The following is an 18,323-nucleotide window of genomic DNA, read 5'->3' as shown; positions in this document are numbered from 1 at the left end:
CAGGCCTGGAAGTTCTCCTTTTGGCTCACACTGTGACGAGCTGCTCCAGAGGACCCCCATTTGATTTGTCACTCACAGTTCTACAAACAGTACAACGTGGAGTGAAATGTTTAGTCGCTAAGCTCTCAGACTGTGCATTAAAGAAGAATATAAAAAGACAATAATACATAACCAAAAAATAAAATAAAACTAATTCTTAAATGTTATCAATACTGTGTATTATATTAGAATTACAAAATATGTGATAAATAAATAAATAAGTTTATATAAGAGAATTAACAGTTGGTCATCACACCTCTCTAGACACATCCTCATTTATAATGTAGATGGACGGCGGTCAGAAGCCCCTCCACAGTCTCTCTGTATTCGTCTTCAGACAGCTGTCGTGTTTCCCTGACTGCAGCAAAGAGAAGCGGCCGCTGTTGGGATGGCTCATATCTCTGATACTCTTCCTTGCCTTGGTCTGATATCGTTTGCTGTAGATGACCCAGAAGTTAGTGAGTGTCTTGCTGATATTCAGGAATAGGCGGCTGTCCTGACACCACTTCATCCAGGTAAACCTGCTCATTGTTGTTAAATATCACTCCCACCACACCTGTGTCATCAGCAAACATGACAGTGATGGTGGAGTCATGTGCAGCCATGCAGTCAGATGTGTAGGGGGACTCAGCACACATCCCTGTGGAGTGAGTGCCTGTGTTAAGGGTGAGGGATAATGAAGTGCGGCGGCACCCACCCAAACTCCCTAGGGTCTGCCTGTTACAAAGTCATAAGCCCAACTGCTCAGTGTAAGTGTCTAGACGCAGGTCCCTGAGCTTGGTGATGATCTTAGAGGGGATGAACCTCTTAACTTTCGTAACTCACACAGCACAGGTTCACAGCTGACCACTAGCATTTACCACAGTGCAGAATGTGCAACCTGGGGTGGATTGTCAGTGCAATTCTATGACAAAACATCCACCCTTTTCCAGTTTTCTTCAGGCCCACTATAAAATGTTCCTCATGTGGTTGTTTCTTCCTTGCCTCAGTTCTATTGCAGACTTTGGTTGTTTTACTTGTAATCCCAGAATGCTTTATGATTTGGAGACCAGGGCTCTGTTTTGCAGGATTCCTTGCTCATCTTTTGATGATTTTGGCCGTCACTTTGCGGTCATTGCAATGCTGTAGAATGATGTCAGGGCTGATCAAATGACTCCTTTGTGGTATTATGTGATGGATAAGAGTCTGCCTGTAATTCTCAGCAGTTAGGGGTCTATCAACTGTGATCTAATAACCAACATTTTCTTTCAGATAATACAGCCCAAACCCTGCATGGCTCACGGTGGCCTACAGACACACATTCATGTAGCGTTCACTGACTGAAGATGAGCAGAGTGTATTTGATGTCTTTCTGTGAAGATTGTGCTAAGGTGTGGATTCATCATAAGACAAACGTTAGAGTCACTTGAGGTGACCTGTCCACTTGACAGACAGTAAAAGCAGCAGAGACACCATAGAGTTGGGCTGAGGTGGGCCTGCCACGTTCCCATCATGCAAATGGTACAGTATTCTTTGGAGCCTCCTATATTTTGCAGTAAAACTAAAAACTCTGCCATTTTTCAGCCTTCCTCAGTTTTTTAGAAGCAGCAGAAAAAGTTCGTAAAGCTGTCTTCTGATTCCTGTGAAATTCTCACATGCATGTCAGGCCAACATACAACAAGCAGCGGTTACTCAGGTGGTCAGCAATCATATGAATCCCCTCAGCGGGTCACCCAGCATTCAGTGCGGTGTAACTGTGCTCAGTGTATTTAATAAGCTTTCAGCTCGTATACATAACCTGCTTATGAAATATTATCTTTGGTATGCTTTATGCATTTTACTGTAGTCCTACTTGACATGTTCCATTGCCTGGTTTTCCTTTTTATTACTTGTTTTTGAATTTTATTTTTCACTTTAATGTTGCATCAGTTGTATTTCTTGGGCTCTAACAGGACAAATGCTGAGAAAGTTGTTAGTTACCAGAGAATTATAGCAGGTGAAGCCCCCAGTTAGACTGTACTTGGTGTGTTGTACTGAAACATTATTAAAGTTATAAAAATGTGAGCCCGTCCTGAGCAGCACCACCACTGACCTGCTCAGCCCTGGAAGTTTAGAATCCATAAGTCCATAACTGCCCACCCTTCAAACACTTCAGGTGGGGTCTCCTAGCAGAGCCTGAGATTGGACAGTGTGGTGAATGAATGTTTAATTCAACTAAGTGTAGAATTGTTTTGCATCATTATTTATTCTTGTTGTTCTGTTTTAGGTGACTTTGACTAGTCCATTTTGCATTTCTGTGGTCCTTCCATAGCACTAGTGCCCCCTACTGGACACAGGTTTGAACCCAGACTGCACTTCTCTGACACCTTGTTTTGATATCATTTAAGTTCCTTGAAGCCATCGTCCTAATGAATGATCAGCAGAAGCTTCACTTCTTAAAGTTTTAAAGATGGAGCTAAGAGAATGAAGTCATAAATGAAGAAGGGCTGATCGGGAGAAACATAAACGGAATTGAGTCAAACGGAATTTAAATGTAAGTCCTCTTCAGTTGAATGATGAGCCCCATTTCATTGAGGATGTGTGGCTTCACCTGGAAAATAGGAAAGAAGTCTTATTTTAGGAGTGTGTTATAGACCACCCAATTCAGAGAGTAATTTCACACATCATTTAAGTAATATTAAAAAGGCAGGTTTATAGGGAGATATTATAGTCATGGGGGACTTTAATTATCCAAATATTAACTGGGATAACCTTACAAGTAGCAGAGCACAAGTTTTTAGAAGTAATTAGTGACTGTTTGTTAACACAGCATGTTAGAGCACCAACATGGGGTGACGCCTGGCTGGATTTAGTATTTTATAATAATCAGGATAGAATTGAGGGTGTAGAGGTGATTGGACCACTAGGGTCACATGACCATAATATCATACAATTCTCAGTATTTTGTAAGAGTGCAGATGCAAAGACTAAAATTGTTAAGTTTAATTTTGAGCAGATGTGGTAAAGTCTAAGGAAGATAAACGGTTATCCCAGTCAAAGTATAAAGACAGTCAAGGAGCAGTGGAACAGGTTTACAAATGTTTTACATGTAATGAAGGACAGGTACATACCTAAATTTATAATTAATATGAAATTTAAGGTAACTCTGCAGTGGGTTAAGAAAGATTTAAAAAAGAAGCTTCAAAGGAAAAAAAAAGACAAATAAGATGTACAGGTATAAGAATAATAACTGCAAAGTGAATCGTAGGGCATACGAGAACAAGAGGGCAACCATCAAGAAGGATATCAGGGAGGATAAAAGACAGTTGGAGAGGAATAGAGCAGATAAGGTGAAAGAAGACCCTAAGAGACTCTTTCAGTATTTGAGTAGTAAATGAACAGTCAAGAAGGAGGTGAAGTGCATCAAGAGTAGTAAAGGGGAATAAAAAAATACAAAAGGGAAATAACCGATGCTCTAAACTTGCATTTTTTTGAGGTCTTCACACTTGAGGAGGTGGATAAGCTCTCAGCGGTAACAGGGACTATTAAGGAGGTACTGAAGGATTTGGAAATCGTATAGCAGGGGTTGCCCAGGGGGTGTGACACAGAGGAAGGCTGCATTGCAGTTTGATAAAACTGAGTGAGGTGTGTTGTCCCGCCTTATTGTGGTGCAATTGGTGTCATGTAGTGTATTGTTCTTTGTAGGTCATTTATTATTTTTTGCTCCCGTTCAATGATATGACAGGAATCAAGCATTGCACATCCAAATGTCACCTGTGAATGAGCCACAGAAATGTGCATTATTGTGGGCTCCTTGCTGTGGGCTGAGTGTTCGTAAAGATGATTAACTCTTTTTTAAAGAATGTAATAAGAACACAAAGACAGGTCAAGGTTTGGGGTTTCTGGCCCCGTATACTGTAAAGAACAAAACAAAATATTTTTAACAATCTGCACAGGTGCTATGCTTTGACAGCAGGTCATTGCATCACACAGTCTTCGCTTGCAGAGGGGAACTTAAATAAGGGGGGACTGGAAATTGAATGGCATTATGGGAGGGAATCGTAGTGGTGTTTGGGAGGAATGACGTCATCGTAGGGATACCAGGAAGGGATGGAATGTGGAAGTGGCTACATGTTGTTGTCCAGGCGTTCAGGATTTTATGGCGGCGCTGAGTCTGTCTTTCTACGGGAACACTACTGGCCTGATGTGATACGCGGCTCGTCGAGTCTTTCCGCAGCTCCCTATGCGCGCGTGCGTGACAGGACCCCCCCCTCAGCCCAGACCCATCGGGTCGGGCGGCCCGAACCGAAAGGTTGTGGACCCGGGAGAGAGCATCAGCATTGGCCTGCAAGTTGCCGTGACGATAAGTGACGGTAAAATTGTATGGCTGTAGGTCCAAAAACCACCTGGTGACCCGGGGATTCGACTCCTTGTGCACAGCCATACACTGGAGGGCAGCGTGTACAGTCACAAGAGTGAACTCCCGTCCCAACAGGTAGTACCTCAGGTGTGTAACAGCCCACTTGATCGCCAAGGCTTCTCTTTCCACCGCAGCATATCTGGTCTCCCGGTCCAGCAGTTTCTGGCTCAGGTAACACATGGGGTGCTTGGCACCGTCGATGCTCTGGCTCAGCACGGTGCCTAGACCTGTGTCCGAAGCATTGGTCTGGAGGATAAATGGAAGAGAAAAGTCAGGGGTTTTTAGTATCGGTGCCGTGGTTAGGGCCGTCTTTAGGTCACTGAATGCCTGTTCCATTAGGTTGTCCCATACCACATATACCGGAACCCTCTTCCTTGTTAAGTTCGTCAAGGGTGCGGCTCTCTCGGAGAAACGGAGTACGAACCGGCTTGCACCTGTTTCTTGGTCGTTGGACGGGGCCATTCCAGGATGTCTTTAATTTTAGAGCATTGTGGTTTCACCAGCCCTCCGCCCACTAGGTAGCCTAAGTATTTGGCCTCATGAAACCCAAAATAGCACTTGCGGGGATTGATACGGAGGCTGGCCTTCGCTAGTGTGGAGAGGACGGCGTAAACGTGCAAGATATGTTCCTCCCAGGTGCCGGAATAGATGACCACGTCATCCAAGTAGGCGACACAATCGGACTAGTGGGCCTTTAGCACTCTATCCACCAGACGCTGGAAGGTCGCTGGGGCTCCGTGCAGCCCAAATGGGAGGACCTTATATTGCCAATGCCCGCTAGGGGTGCTGAAGGCGGATTTCTCTTTAGCGGATGCCGCTAAAGGAACTTGCCAGTACCCTTTAGTCATATCAAGAGTAGTCAGGTAATGAGCCATACCCAAGCGTTCAATGAGCTAATCTACTCGGGGCATAGGGTAGGCATCAAATTTGGAGACCTGATTAAGACGTCTAAAGTCATTGCAGAATCTCCAGGAACCGTCAGGCTTAGAAACAAGGACGATGGGACTGGACCAGGGGCTGTGGCTCTCTTCGATAATATCCATATCAAGCATTCTCTGTACTTCCAGCTCCACCTCGGCCTGTTTTGCCTCCGGGAGGCGGTAGGGGCGTTCCCTGATCACCACCCCCGGGTCCGTCACTATGTCATGCTCAATCCACGCGGTGCGCCCCGGTGTCTCACTGACTACCTCCGGGACGGACAGGATTGCAGACTCCAGCTCCTGTCTTTGGGGGGCCGTCAAATTAGGTCCAAGATTAAGGGTGGTTTTCCGTGAGAAAAGGGAGAGGGTGTTAGTCATGTGAGGGCGGTCTTCCCTGTCCCTCCAAGGTTTCTGCAAGTTTATGTGGTAAACCCTCTCGCTTGGTTGATGATTCGGTTGTTTCACTAAATAGTCGACGAGCCCCTTTCTCTCCTTTATCTCATATGAGCCCTGCCAATGGGCTAACAATTTGGAGTGGGAGGTAGGCACGAGCACCATCACACGATCCCCCGGCTGAAACTCTCGGAGGGTGGTGTTACGGTTGTAGTTACGCGACTGCGCGGTTTGGGCCTGCAACATGTATTCCTTTAGAAGGGGCCGTAGTTTATTCATTCATTCGCGCAGCTGTGCTACGTATTCCAAAATATTGGTGGAGGGAAGCGCCTCCCCTTCCCATCCTTCTTTGACAATGTCCAAAATGCCCCGGGTTTGGCAGCCGTATAAGAGCTCAAAAGGGGAAAACCCCGTGGAGGCTTGAGGCACTTCCCGATAGGCAAAAAGTACAAGGGGTAAAAGTTGGTCCCAGTTCCTACTGTCCACGTCGACTACCTTGCGGAGCATCTGTTTGAGCGTTTGGTTAAACCGCTTGACCAACCCGTCCGTCTGGGGGGTGATAAACAGAGGTTTTCAGATGCGTAATCCGGAGTAACTTGGCAACCTCCCTGAACGTATCTGAGGTAAAGGGGGTACCCTGGTCCGTGAGGACTTCTTTGGGTATTCCCACTCGGGAGAAGAGGGCTACCAATTCCCGTGCAACTTTTTTCGTGGTAGCTGAGCGCAAGGGAACTGCCTCTGGGAACCGAGTCATGTAATCCACCATGACCAATATATATTTATGGCCACGTTGTCGAAGGCATCAGGGGTCCTACTAGATCGACTCCGATCCTTTCAAAGGGGATATCAATGAGGGGGATCGGGACGAGAGGAGCATGGTCCCGCCGGGGTATCTGACGTAACTGACAGTCGGGGCACGACTAGCAGAAACGTCGGACCTCCTCGTTAATCCCGGGCCAATAGAACCGGAGCTTTATCCTCTCCAGCGTTTTCTCGGCCCCGAGGTGGGCGCCAAGGAGGTGGGTGTGAGCCAGCTCACAGACCTCCCGCCGGTAGGTCCGTGGGACTAGCAACAGCTTCCGTGTGATACGCGACTCGATACAACAGATCATTGTTGAGGACGGAGTAGGGTCCAGGTGGTATGGGAGTGTCTGGCTTGTTGCCATCTACGGAAACTATAGCATTCCGGGCAAACTTTAGAGAGTCGTCATTCCATTGCTCTCTTTTAAATGACGCTGGGGTGGACTTAAATTGGAACTGGTGTAAAGGATCCGCTAGAGCCAGAGGGTTGTCAACAACCGGTCCAGGTTGTACTTCCGGGTCGCGGTCCGTTGACAAAAATACGTCCCCCCTGATCCCAGCGTCATCAGTAGCCGCCAAGCTGCACGGCCTGGGAGCCGCGGGGGCAGTGTCCTGCCCACCCATAGTGAAACCCAACTCGACGGCGGGAGTGGCAGTTATTCCACCGCATTCACTTTCAGACCAGTCTTGTCCTAAGATAACTGGAAAGGGTGGATCGGGTAACACAGCCACTGAGGAGCGTCTCGGGACACCCTTCCAGGTTATGTAGTAGCTCGCGGACCTATAGGACTGGGTCTTACCGTGTACACACGTCACATTTACGTGCTGAGGCAGCCACTGTCGCAGTAGAATACATCGGCGAGCAACAATGGTAATGTTACTCCCGGAATCAAAAAGTGCCACCACCGAGTGCCCATTAACCAAAACCACTCACGTGTTAGGGACAGCCAGGGGATTAGACACAGCACAATACCTCTTTCCTCTGATACAGGAGCAGTCCATCATCTTCACATTCTGCGGACAGGCGGGGAGGGTGTGCCCGACCTCACCACACTTGAAACAGCGGGGCAAAGTTGGGAGTTTCTCTCTTGGTTTAGCGGGTGTCTCTTGCGTCCGGCGGTGGGGCTCAGGGACAGCGACACACCCCTGTCGGACACCGCGAGCAGACCTCTCCGGCCCCCCAACTCGGTTCACCACCAGCTGATGCTGCAGTACATCCAATAGGCTCTTTATATCCTGGAATGGGTGTCGCCGGACCTGCTGGGCGAGAAAATCTGGCATGGCGTTAATAAAGCCTTCACAGGCCACTTGCTCTACTATTTGCCGACCCTGATTGATGTCTGGCCTCAGCCAGCACCCCATTTTGCCCCAGAATTTGAAACCCTGGGCTCGGGCCGGGAGATCGGGGTCATATCGCCAGTGCCTCCATTCACTTGCCTGCTGGTCCGACGTGACGCCGTAGTGGCTCAGGATTTCAGCCTTTAGGAGGTCATACTGGACAGCTTCGTCGATGGGGAGGTCGTGATAGGCCTTCTGCGCGATGCCCTTCAGGTACGGCGTTATGATAGAGGCCCACTCCGTACGCTGCCACAGATTCCTCGTGGCCGTCCTCTCGAATGTGGAAAGGTATGCCTCGATGTCATCTGCCTCGCTGAGAGGCACAAGTGGAGGAGGATGAGGCTGTGCGGGCTCTGGTCTAGCTACTTCAGCTGCTGCGAGCCGGGTCTTGGTCTCCGCCAACTCCTGCTTCGTGGCGGTCAGCTCCACCTGCAGGGTTTGAAGCTGGGTCGCCAGGTTATTCAGAACCATGTTTTTGGTCCTGTCCTTCGGACATTTTTCGGACAGTTGTATCCTGTCAGCTACGCCCCTGTAATAAGAACACAAAGACAGGTCAAGGTTTGGGGTTTCAGGACCCGTATACTGTAAAGAACAAAACAAAATATTTTTAACAATCTGCACAGGCGCTATGCTTTGACAGCAGGTCATTGCATCACACAGTCTTCGCTTGCAGAGGGGAACTTAAATAAGGGGGGACCGGAAATTGAATGGCATGCTGGGAGGGAACCGTAGTGGTGTGTGGGAGGAATGACGTCATCGTAGGGAAACCAGGAAGGGATGGAATGTGGAAGTGGCTACATGTTGTTGTCCAAGCGTTCAGGATTTTATGGCGGCGCTGAGTCTGTCTTTCTACGGGAACAAAAGAAAGAAATGTTAGTGCCTCACCTTGATCCCCTGGCCCAATGTGATAAGCGGCTCATCGAGTCTTTCCGCGGCTAACTATGCGCGTGTGCATGACAAGAGATTGGAATTTGGACATTGCATTAATCTGCAGAGAAGGGTGATGTCTAGCATTGATTTCTGACTGTGAAATGTCACTGATTTTGAGGTTTGAGTGATATTTTGTTGGGGGGTTTACAAGTGGGACTGAATTGACTGCAACACCAGTTGCTTACACTCATCCCATCTCACCTGCTGGTGGTCCTGGCAATTTTAACTGTGTGGCACATCTGTTTTTGAACTGCAGTGCAGGTGTTATTGGGGGACAAAACTTGTCGACTGTGTTTCATTGGTTAACAGCACTGGCACTCATTGCTTCCTGGGGGTCTTCAATACTGCAAACCATTGATTGTGTGCCATTTTCTTGCAGCCCTTGATGCTTCACAGGATACCCTAACCACCAAATCATCAATCAAGTGTCTAAGCTTCATGGGGGAAACATTTACAAGATTATTGAGATTTATAAAGCTCAATTATTTAAATGTTTATGCTCTGAGTTAAAAGCTTATTTTTGTGTTCAAATTGTTCATCCGCTTTACTGTATGTTGTTTATTGTGTGGTTCAAAAATGAAAGAATTGACTTCTTCATCTACAATTGTGATACTACATGTGTAGGGAGGGCGAAGAGAAATCAAACAATTTCAAGGGGTGCTGGGCATAGAAAATGGCGATGTGTTTAAAATTACAAAGGGAATTAGTACAGTGGATCGAGACTGTTATTTTAAAATGAGTTCATCAAGAACACGGGGACACAGTTGGAAACTTGTTAAGGGGAAATTTCGCACAAACATTAACAAGTTTTTCTTTACACTAAGAATGACCAAATAGTGTGGTGGACAGTAAGACTTTAGGGACTTTCAAAACTTGACTTGGTGTTATTTTAGAGGAATTAAGAGGTCGGGACTGTTGAGCTTTGTTGGGCTGAATGGCCTCTTCTCATCCTGATTGTTCTAATGCACTAAAAACATTGTGAGCTCCAGGGTCTGATTAATATCACTAATTAGCTGTCATTAAAATAGTAGAAACATAGATTTAGAAAAGTTAAAAGACAGAGGAGAGAAAAACATGGTCATAAGCTACAGGGGAGTGTATCTATTGGCAGTGCCCACCCAATGAACATTCAGAAAAAAGTAAGAAAGCTTTCATTTATTTGAACTTTTAGCTGGCCTCCCTAAATGCCAATTTGTCCACCCCACCCTAGTAACTCCACTGGTCACAAGTCAGTGACATTAATGACACTGGAGAAAAGAAAAAGTAAAAAGCTGTGAAGTACAAGTCTGAACTGAAAAATAAGAGAAGGAAACCGCAAAAGTGGAAAAGAGGAAAAAGGAATTTCTAAAAAATGAATCAGCGAGTTCTACCTGTCAGCTCTGCTTATCATCAGATCGTCACAAAGAAGATTAAGAAGAAGAAGTTTAAAGAAGATTAACCTGAAAGACCCTCAACTGTAGTAAAAGGTGGGGTTTAAATAAAGCGACATTCTGTAACATGGAGAATCACACACTTTCACAGATTTAGAGTAAACTGTTAAATGCACCCCTCTTACTTCTAATATCACTGCAGCACTTCACCAGTTCTATCAGTGGTGGTCTGCTGTAGATCGCAGTAAGCAAGGACACAGCAGACACATAGAGGACCACCTCAGTGCTTCAGTCTGAGCCATGATGAAGGGCTAAATGTGAATTTCTTATCTTAGATTTCCATATTTAAACCTGACAACTGATGGAGGAAGGCACTTTAGTGACCCTGCTGACCCCAGAAGGACCCTTAGTTTGTGTGTGTGGACAACATGCTGTGTATTCATCAAAGTGAGGCCTTACCAGTGTCCTTCGTCTTCCTGTTCACTCAGCTCTCTTACTGGTGCCCTCAAGGCTGGTTTGTGTGAGGCACCTATTTGGACTGTTTGTGATTCTCGTGTCTCGCTGTCTGTTGTCAGTCATCTGGTTTTGTATTTCAGTGACACGTCACATCCTTCAGTTTATCTGCTGTTTTCACTGTAAGACAAATTGAAATTTCAGCTCCTTCCTTGCTTATCTGATATCATTTTCAATGTCGTCAAGTCAGTCATATCTTATTTCTTACAGCTCTTGAATTCCATTTGTGCTCTCAGGTTTATAAAAGACAAGCAGCAGCATGAAGGTAAAGTCATCAAACAGCAGGCCCTGAGATATTTTTCTCTTTCACTTTAATGTGGCAGCCGGACAGGAGGAACACACCTGAGTCTTAAAGAGACAGAAGAAGCCAAAATAAAAGGAAACGTAAAAATTCTCTTGTTAGGAAAATTGATTTTATTGCACTAAGTGAAACGTGGCTTAGCTCTGATGGTGCAGCTGTTTTAATTGAATCTGCACCTCCGAATTACAGTTTTGCTCATGCGGATCGCCAAGGAAAGAAAGGCGGCGGTTTAGCAAACATTTACTTGAGCCGATTAAAGTGTAAAGATGTCGGCTTTGGCAAATTCAAGTCCTTTAAGTATCTTGCCGTTGTTATTCATGGAGTTTCTCAGTTTCTAGTATTATCCGTGTATAGACCTCCTAAATACAATGTGTCTTTCTTTGAGAAATTCTCAGACTTGGTGTCAATTGTAATTACGAACTATGACACACTCCTAATAGTCGGTGACTTTAACTTTCATATCGATAATCAGTGTGATACAAAAGTAAAAGAATTTATGAACCTCCTGGACTCTTTTGATTTGTCCCAGCACATTAGTCAGCCTACACATAAAGCAGGTCATAATTACAAAAGGACTAAAAGTTAATGTGAAGCAGATCATTAATGGTCTATCAGACCATTTTCTTTTACTATTTAATACAGAAATAATGATAGAAAATATTCACGAGAAGCATATTGTTAAAAAACAATTCTTTGATTCATCAGCAGCTTCAAAATTTACAAACATTCTAAGCAATCAGTCCGTTTATAGTGTTAACTACAATAGTGAGAATAATGTAAATAGTAAGGTGGAAAATTTTAATATTAAGGTGAGAGCTGCCACTGACATAGTTGCACCTGAAAAGACAGTTAAAAAATCTTCTAGTATTGTTAGACCCTTGAAGACCCAAAGATTGTCTGATTTAAAGAGAACATGCCAGAGAGCTGAGCGTAAATGGAGAAAAACTAAACTGACTATCCACTATGAGATATTGAAGGTTAAAATAACAGAATACAATAACACTGTCCGTCTTGAGAGGCGCTGCTATTTCTCTAAGATTATAAATAACAATGCTAGTAATCCCAGAGTCTTATTCTCTACGATTGATCGTCTGCTTAACCCAGCTAACTCAATGGAATGCCTCCAGTGTACTTCCAGTGAAACTTGTGAGGCTTTTGCTGTATTTTTTAATCAAAAAATTAATGATATTCGAAATAATATAGCATATCTCCCCAATACTGATCCTCTTAAACCCCAGTACTCTATTATAAACAAATTAAATTCTTTCACCAGGATAGATTTACCTGATTTATATAAAATAATTTCTCAACTGAGACTCTCCACCTGTGTCCTTGACCCAATACCAACAAATTTTTTCAAAAAAGTATCAGGCGTGCTAATTGACAATGTTCTTGACATAGTAAACTCATCATTAGATACGGGGGTCTTCCCAGACTATCTTAAGACTGCTGTAGTTAAACCCCTACTCAAGAAGAATAATCTTGACTCCTCTGCTTTTGAAAATTTTAGATCCATTTTTAACCTGCCTTTCTTAAGTAAAATTCTAGAGAAAGCAGTCATTATGCAGTTAAATAACTATCTCAATAAACATGTTATTCTTGATAAGTTTCAGTCGGGTTTCAGAACAAATTACAGCACAGAAACTGCACTCATTAAAGTAGTAAATGACTTGCAGGTAAATGCAAGATCTGAGTGCTGCATTTGACACCATTGATCACAATATTCTTAGAAATTGCCTTAGTCAATGGGTGGGCCTCTCTTGCAGTGTCTTAAATTGGTTTGAATTCTATCTGGCAGGTAGTAAATTCTTTATAAGTTGTGATAATTATACTTCAAAGACACATGATATTCTATATGGTGTTCCACAAGGCTCTATCCTGGGTCCGCTGCTCTTTTCGATTTACATGCTTCCGTTAGGTCAGATTATCTCGGGGCATAACGTGAGTTACCATAGCTATGCCAATGACACACAACTGTACTTATCAATAGCGCCTGACGATCCCGACACTCTTGATTCACTGACCCCAATGTCTTACTTGTGTTTCTGAATGGATAAGTAGTAATTTTCTCAAACTAAATAAAGAGAAAACAGAAATTTTGCTGATTAGCAATAATGGATATAATGAGGTTATTAGAAATAAACTTGATGCATTAGGATTAAAAGTCAAGACGAAGGTAAAGAATTTAGGGGTAACTATTGACTGTAGCCTGAATTTTAAATCACATATTAATCAGATTACTAGGACAGCATTTTTTCATTTAAGAAATATAGCAAAAGTTAGACCTCTTATAACTTTGCAAGATGCTGAAAACTTAGTTCACACTTTTGTTTTTAGTCGACTATATTACTTTAACGCAGTCCTCTCAGGACCACCAAAAAAAAGACATCAATCGATTACAATGAGTGCAGAATGCAGCTGCTAGAATCTTAACTAGGAAAACAAAATCTGAGCATATCACCCCAGTTTTGATGTCACTGCACTGGTGTCATTTAGAATTGACTTTAAAATTCTGCTTATGGTTCACAAAGTCTTAAATAATCTCGCCCCATCTTATATATCAGAATGTCTGACACCTTATACTCCAAATTGTAACCTTAGATCCTCAAATGAGTGTCTACTTAGAATTCCAAGAGCTAAACTTAAAAGAAGTGGTGAGGTGGCCTTCTGCTGTTATGCACCTAAAATCTGGAATAGCCTGCCTATAGGAATTCGCCAGGCTAATACAGTGGAGCACTTTAAAAAACTGCTAAAAACACATTACTTTAACATGACTTTCTCATAGCTTCATCTTAGTTTAATCCTGATGCTCTGTATATTTAATTAATTATTATTATTATTCCTGGTGGCTCTGTAATCTGTACTAACCCCTACTTTCTCTTCTGTTGTTTTTCCGGTTTTCTGTGGTGGCAACCTGCACCACCACCACCTAATCAAAACACCGTGATGTCCCTACATTGATGGATTAAAGACCAGGGGGTTATTTTTCGTACATGGATTACTCGTTTAGCCGGATGTAATTGTTGACGATTTGGCATGATCCTGGATCTGTCGGTTTTTTTAAACTCTTGCTGGATATGTTGTCATAGCAGCACATCCAAATCCTCAAACCTGCTCGGAGCACTCTCTCTGTCTCTTGCAAAAGAGTCATCCAGCTTTTTTTCTTTTTTTACATATATACACAAATACAATACATACAAATTTATCAATTGCATATAAACAATTACAATGAAGGACAATAATTAATGTTGCAACATACCTACAAAACAAGCAGTAAGGGGCACAGTTAGCACACACAGTGACAGGCACTCTCTCAGTCTCCTGTAGCAAGCCAAACAATATGCTAATGAGGCTGGATGTCCGTTAAACCAAACACTTTTAAAATCCATTTCTGCCAACCAAAAGTGACGACAGAACCTCAAAATTCATTATTAACTACATGACGTGATGCTTCAATGCAGTTTCAGACAGAAAACACTATTTCAAAACTTGATAGCTTACACGAGAGACAGAGAGTATTGAGAAGCGCCTTACCTGCAAAAGCATCATTCTGCTTTTGCCTGGAGTCTGCTGTATGCTAAATGTGCATCCTATGGGTGTTACATTAATTAAAATCCCCCCTGCTACAACAGGCAAACAGGAACTATATATAAAAGATACACTGACTGCATTCACATTAAACAAAATTCACAATATATAAAACTTTCAGTATAAAAAAAAATAGTTTTGAGAATGTTCACAAAAATATAAAACATAATAAACTAACTGAGCCACATACTCCCCCCTGAACTTCTCAAAACACTGAGGGTTGTGTAATGGCAGAGTTCAGAATAACAGTAGCATAGCATGTCATTATTTTCTCACGGTACATCACAGTACTCTTATGTGCGACAAAACCGTCTCCCAACCAAAAAGGGAAAGTGTCAAAATGAAGCTGGCCAGACTTCCAATGTTCACTTGCATAAGAAGGTGCCTTATACACAATCTCATCCTAATGAATAAATGACTGTTACTCCAACATTGAACTTACTTAAAAGGATTATACATACTATACACATTGCTAATTAACTTAGAACTATTCCAATAGCATATCTTGGCTAACCCACTAACACCACCACTAGCTTGTTTGTTTCTCTGCGTCATGTTCTGAATCAATCTGTTAACTGGTTTTACTATTCTTCCCACTCTTGTTCTGATGTGCCCCACTGTGTTACTTGGTGCTCTGTCGCGTCTCAAAGTGATCTCAGACATTGTTCTTCTAGCTACTTGGTCCTCAGGATGACTGTGGTTCAGTTCTGGTACTTCTGCACCATGCATACTATCTCTTTTACTGTTGTTGGCCATGTTTGTCTCAACTCCAACACTGTGACTCTCAGCATATGGTCCAGCATGACTGCTTACATCACTACTGTCTACTTGGGGGTTGTCAGCTGCTGGCACAGCATTTCAGGGGAAACTTCAGGAGGTTCAGATGATGCACATCCTCTTTCTGGAGGAACCACTGAAGATGTTGTCTCTGCTACCCAACTGGTGATACGCTCTGTAGGGTCAAACTATGATCCAGTCACAGAGGCAGTTCTATCCACATCCCACTGGTCACAACTTGGTTCAGAGTCACTGTCAAAGGAAGGCTCCACTTCCTGTTCAATTACCACTGGCAAGAAGCTAGCTTGCCAGATCAAGTTCCTATGAACAATCTTCTCCTGTCCATTGATGGTGTTTTTGATGTGGTAAGTATGGCACGTAGAATCTTTAGAGACCACAGTGTACAGCGTAGATTCCCATCTGTCAGCCAACTTCCTGCTACCACGTTCACCTCTGTCTGCCAAGAGAACTCGATCTCCTTCCTCAATGTCTGCACCTCTTGTCCTCATGTTGTACAAGTCTGCCTGGCGCCGCTGGCTGGAATCAGCGTTGACTTGGGCCAAGATGATAGCTTCTTTGAGGTCATCCCTCATTCTCCTGACATAGCTATCATAGTCAGTGATATCACTGTTCCTCTCCACATTGTGGAACATAACATCCACCGGCAGTCTAGGCACCCGCCCATACATCAGGTAGAAGGGAGCGTACCCAGTCGACTAATGAGCTGTACAGTTATATGCAAAAGACAGTGTCTGCAGCATTTGTGGCCATTTAATCTTATCCCTGGGTGGTAAGGCTCTGACCATGTTCCGTAAGGTTCTGTTGAACCTCTCAGTGTGGCCATTCCCCATTGGGTGATAAGGTGTTGTTCTAGACTTTTTCACACCTGCAATCTGTAAAAGCTCCTGGACCAGCTGGCTCTCGAAACTCGCCCCTTGGTCTGAATGGATCCTCTGGGGGAATCCGTAGACACAAAAATATCTATCCCAGAGCTGGCACGCAACTTGTTTTGCTAACTGGTCTGAGCAGCAGAAAGCATGGGCCATCTTGGTGAAGTGGTCTGTCATCACCAATACATCCACACTCCTTCCTCTGGAGTCCTCTGCAGACCAAAAGTCCAGACAAACCAGCTCAAGGGGGTACGTGGTCTTGATACTTTAAAGTGGGGCTCTTCCCTCTGGCTCCAGTGTCTTGCTGACTACGAGTCATGCTCCTCCTGTCTCCAGTCACTTGGGTGTAATTTCCTGAACGAAGCAGCACCTTGTGCATTCCCTTTCCTCCCCTTAGGTGCAGTAGTCAGGGCGAACAAGGGCTTAGCTATACTGGAACAATCTTGGATGAACTGCTGATAGTATATGACCATGCCCAAGAATGACCTGATCTTCTTCTGCAATGGTGTTAAGCGATCCTCCATCATAAGGTCAGTCTCTGTCATAGCAGCGATAGCTTTGACCTTGTCAGGGTCAGTTGAGACACCATTTTCATTCATAACATGCCCCAAGAACCTCACAGTTCTTCTGAGTAGCTTGCATTTTTTGGGGGCCAGTTTCAGTCCATGAGCATGCAGCCTGCTGAAGACAATCTCCAGCCTCTTGAGGGCTTCAGCTTCATTGGGTGTATACACCAGCACATCATCCAAGTAACAGAGCAGCGTCAGGAAGTTCTGGTCACCAAAAATACCCATTTTGAGGCGCATGAAGCTTGCAGGGCTATTACAGAGGTCCTGCGGGAGCCTGTTAAACTCATACAGCCCCATAGGCATGGTGAAAGCTGTAAGTTTTTTGTGTTCCTCTGCCATAGTGATGTTATAAAAGCCAGAGGTAAGGTCTATGGCACTAAAGATGACATTCCTTTCCAGAACTACAAGGCAGTCAGACTGGTGTGGCAAGGGATGTGTGTCCTTGACTGTCCACATGTTCAACCAGAGATAATCCACACATATCCTGAGATCACCATTCTTCTTCCAAACAAGCACTAGTGGGGAGGCCCACTCACTGTTAGACCTGTGGATGATCTCAAGCTCTTCCATCTCTGTAAGCACTTGACAAAGCTTATGATATTGCCCTGGTGGGATACGTCGATATGGAAGTTTGAAGGGTCGATCATCAGACAGATGGATGTGGTAAACAAAGTCTTTAGCCATCCCACAGTCGAGCTTACTCTTTGAGAAGACATCCTCATACTTCTGCACCAGCTGCAGCAACTGAAATTTCCAGTGGTGGGACACCTCGAAGGAGTCAATATCCAGATCTTCCAACCCCAGCTTGTGTAGGCTGTCATGAAAACTGGGACAAGAAGGGTTGCCTGGCTTGCTGACCACTTCATCACACAGCGTCTGACTCTGCAACTCAAGGTCCTCGGCTGGTGTCTGCCCAGTGGTCACATCCAGATCTTCAACATCAATGCATGGTGACACATTTGCAATCTTGGTGTTGTGCTTTAAGATGATAGGTTTGTCAGAGGTGTTCAAAATCCTTACTGGGACCCACTTATCACCACTCATGGAGCACACAGACCTGCAGACAATGATGCTTTTCTTGTGGGTTTGTGCCTTAGATGGTTCAATCAGGATGGCACTGCCCTCAGAAAGAGGTGAGGCTGCAGGTAATTTGACCCAAACCAGGTGTTCTTGCTTAGGGAGAAGAGTCACTGCCTGCACCAACCTGAGGCATCTGATCTTGGATGATTTAAGCAACGTACGGAAAATACTGCCCAGTAGTCCACATGACCATCATCATCAAATTCTTCCATGAGAACCCAGAATACAATGAGGACTGATTGAGGTTATTGATGTTAAGTAGAATGCCTAGAGGGGGCTGAGTGGTCTTGTGACCTCAGAACCCTTGCAGATTCTGTTTTTTTTTTCTGTCCTCCCTGGCCATCGAACCTTATTTTTATTCTATGTTAATTAGTATTGCCTCATTTTATTTCTGTATTTGGTCTTTTTCTCTTTCTTCATCCTGTAAAGCAATTTG

General features: G+C 44.2%; 1 protein-coding gene across 2 annotated transcripts; it reads right to left on the bottom strand.

The window, feature by feature from the left end:
- Window positions 1–1,357: 1,357 nt before the first annotated feature.
- LOC120520795 lies at window positions 1,358–14,554 on the bottom strand. Of its 2 annotated transcripts, none has more exons than XM_039742879.1 (4): window positions 14,518–14,554; window positions 10,629–10,802; window positions 7,505–8,398; window positions 1,358–2,608 (listed from the first exon to the last, which is right to left on the bottom strand). In XM_039742879.1, exons 3-4 carry the CDS (start codon window positions 8,338–8,340, stop codon window positions 2,605–2,607), a joined length of 840 nt encoding a protein of 279 aa, XP_039598813.1. In that variant the 5' UTR covers window positions 8,341–8,398; window positions 10,629–10,802; window positions 14,518–14,554; the 3' UTR covers window positions 1,358–2,604. The 2 variants fall into 2 exon arrangements, with proteins under 2 accessions (XP_039598813.1, XP_039598812.1); XM_039742878.1 differs by lacking the exon at window positions 14,518–14,554 and adding an exon at window positions 10,891–10,956.
- Between the last annotated feature and the right edge of the window lie 3,769 nt (window positions 14,555–18,323).

This window comes from Polypterus senegalus, unplaced genomic scaffold, assembly GCF_016835505.1.
Source record: "Polypterus senegalus isolate Bchr_013 unplaced genomic scaffold, ASM1683550v1 scaffold_5160, whole genome shotgun sequence".
In the NCBI taxonomy this organism is placed as follows: domain Eukaryota; kingdom Metazoa; phylum Chordata; class Cladistia; order Polypteriformes; family Polypteridae; genus Polypterus; species Polypterus senegalus.
Note: the sequence above shows the minus strand (reverse complement) of the source record. Positions and strands in the feature narration are given on the sequence as shown.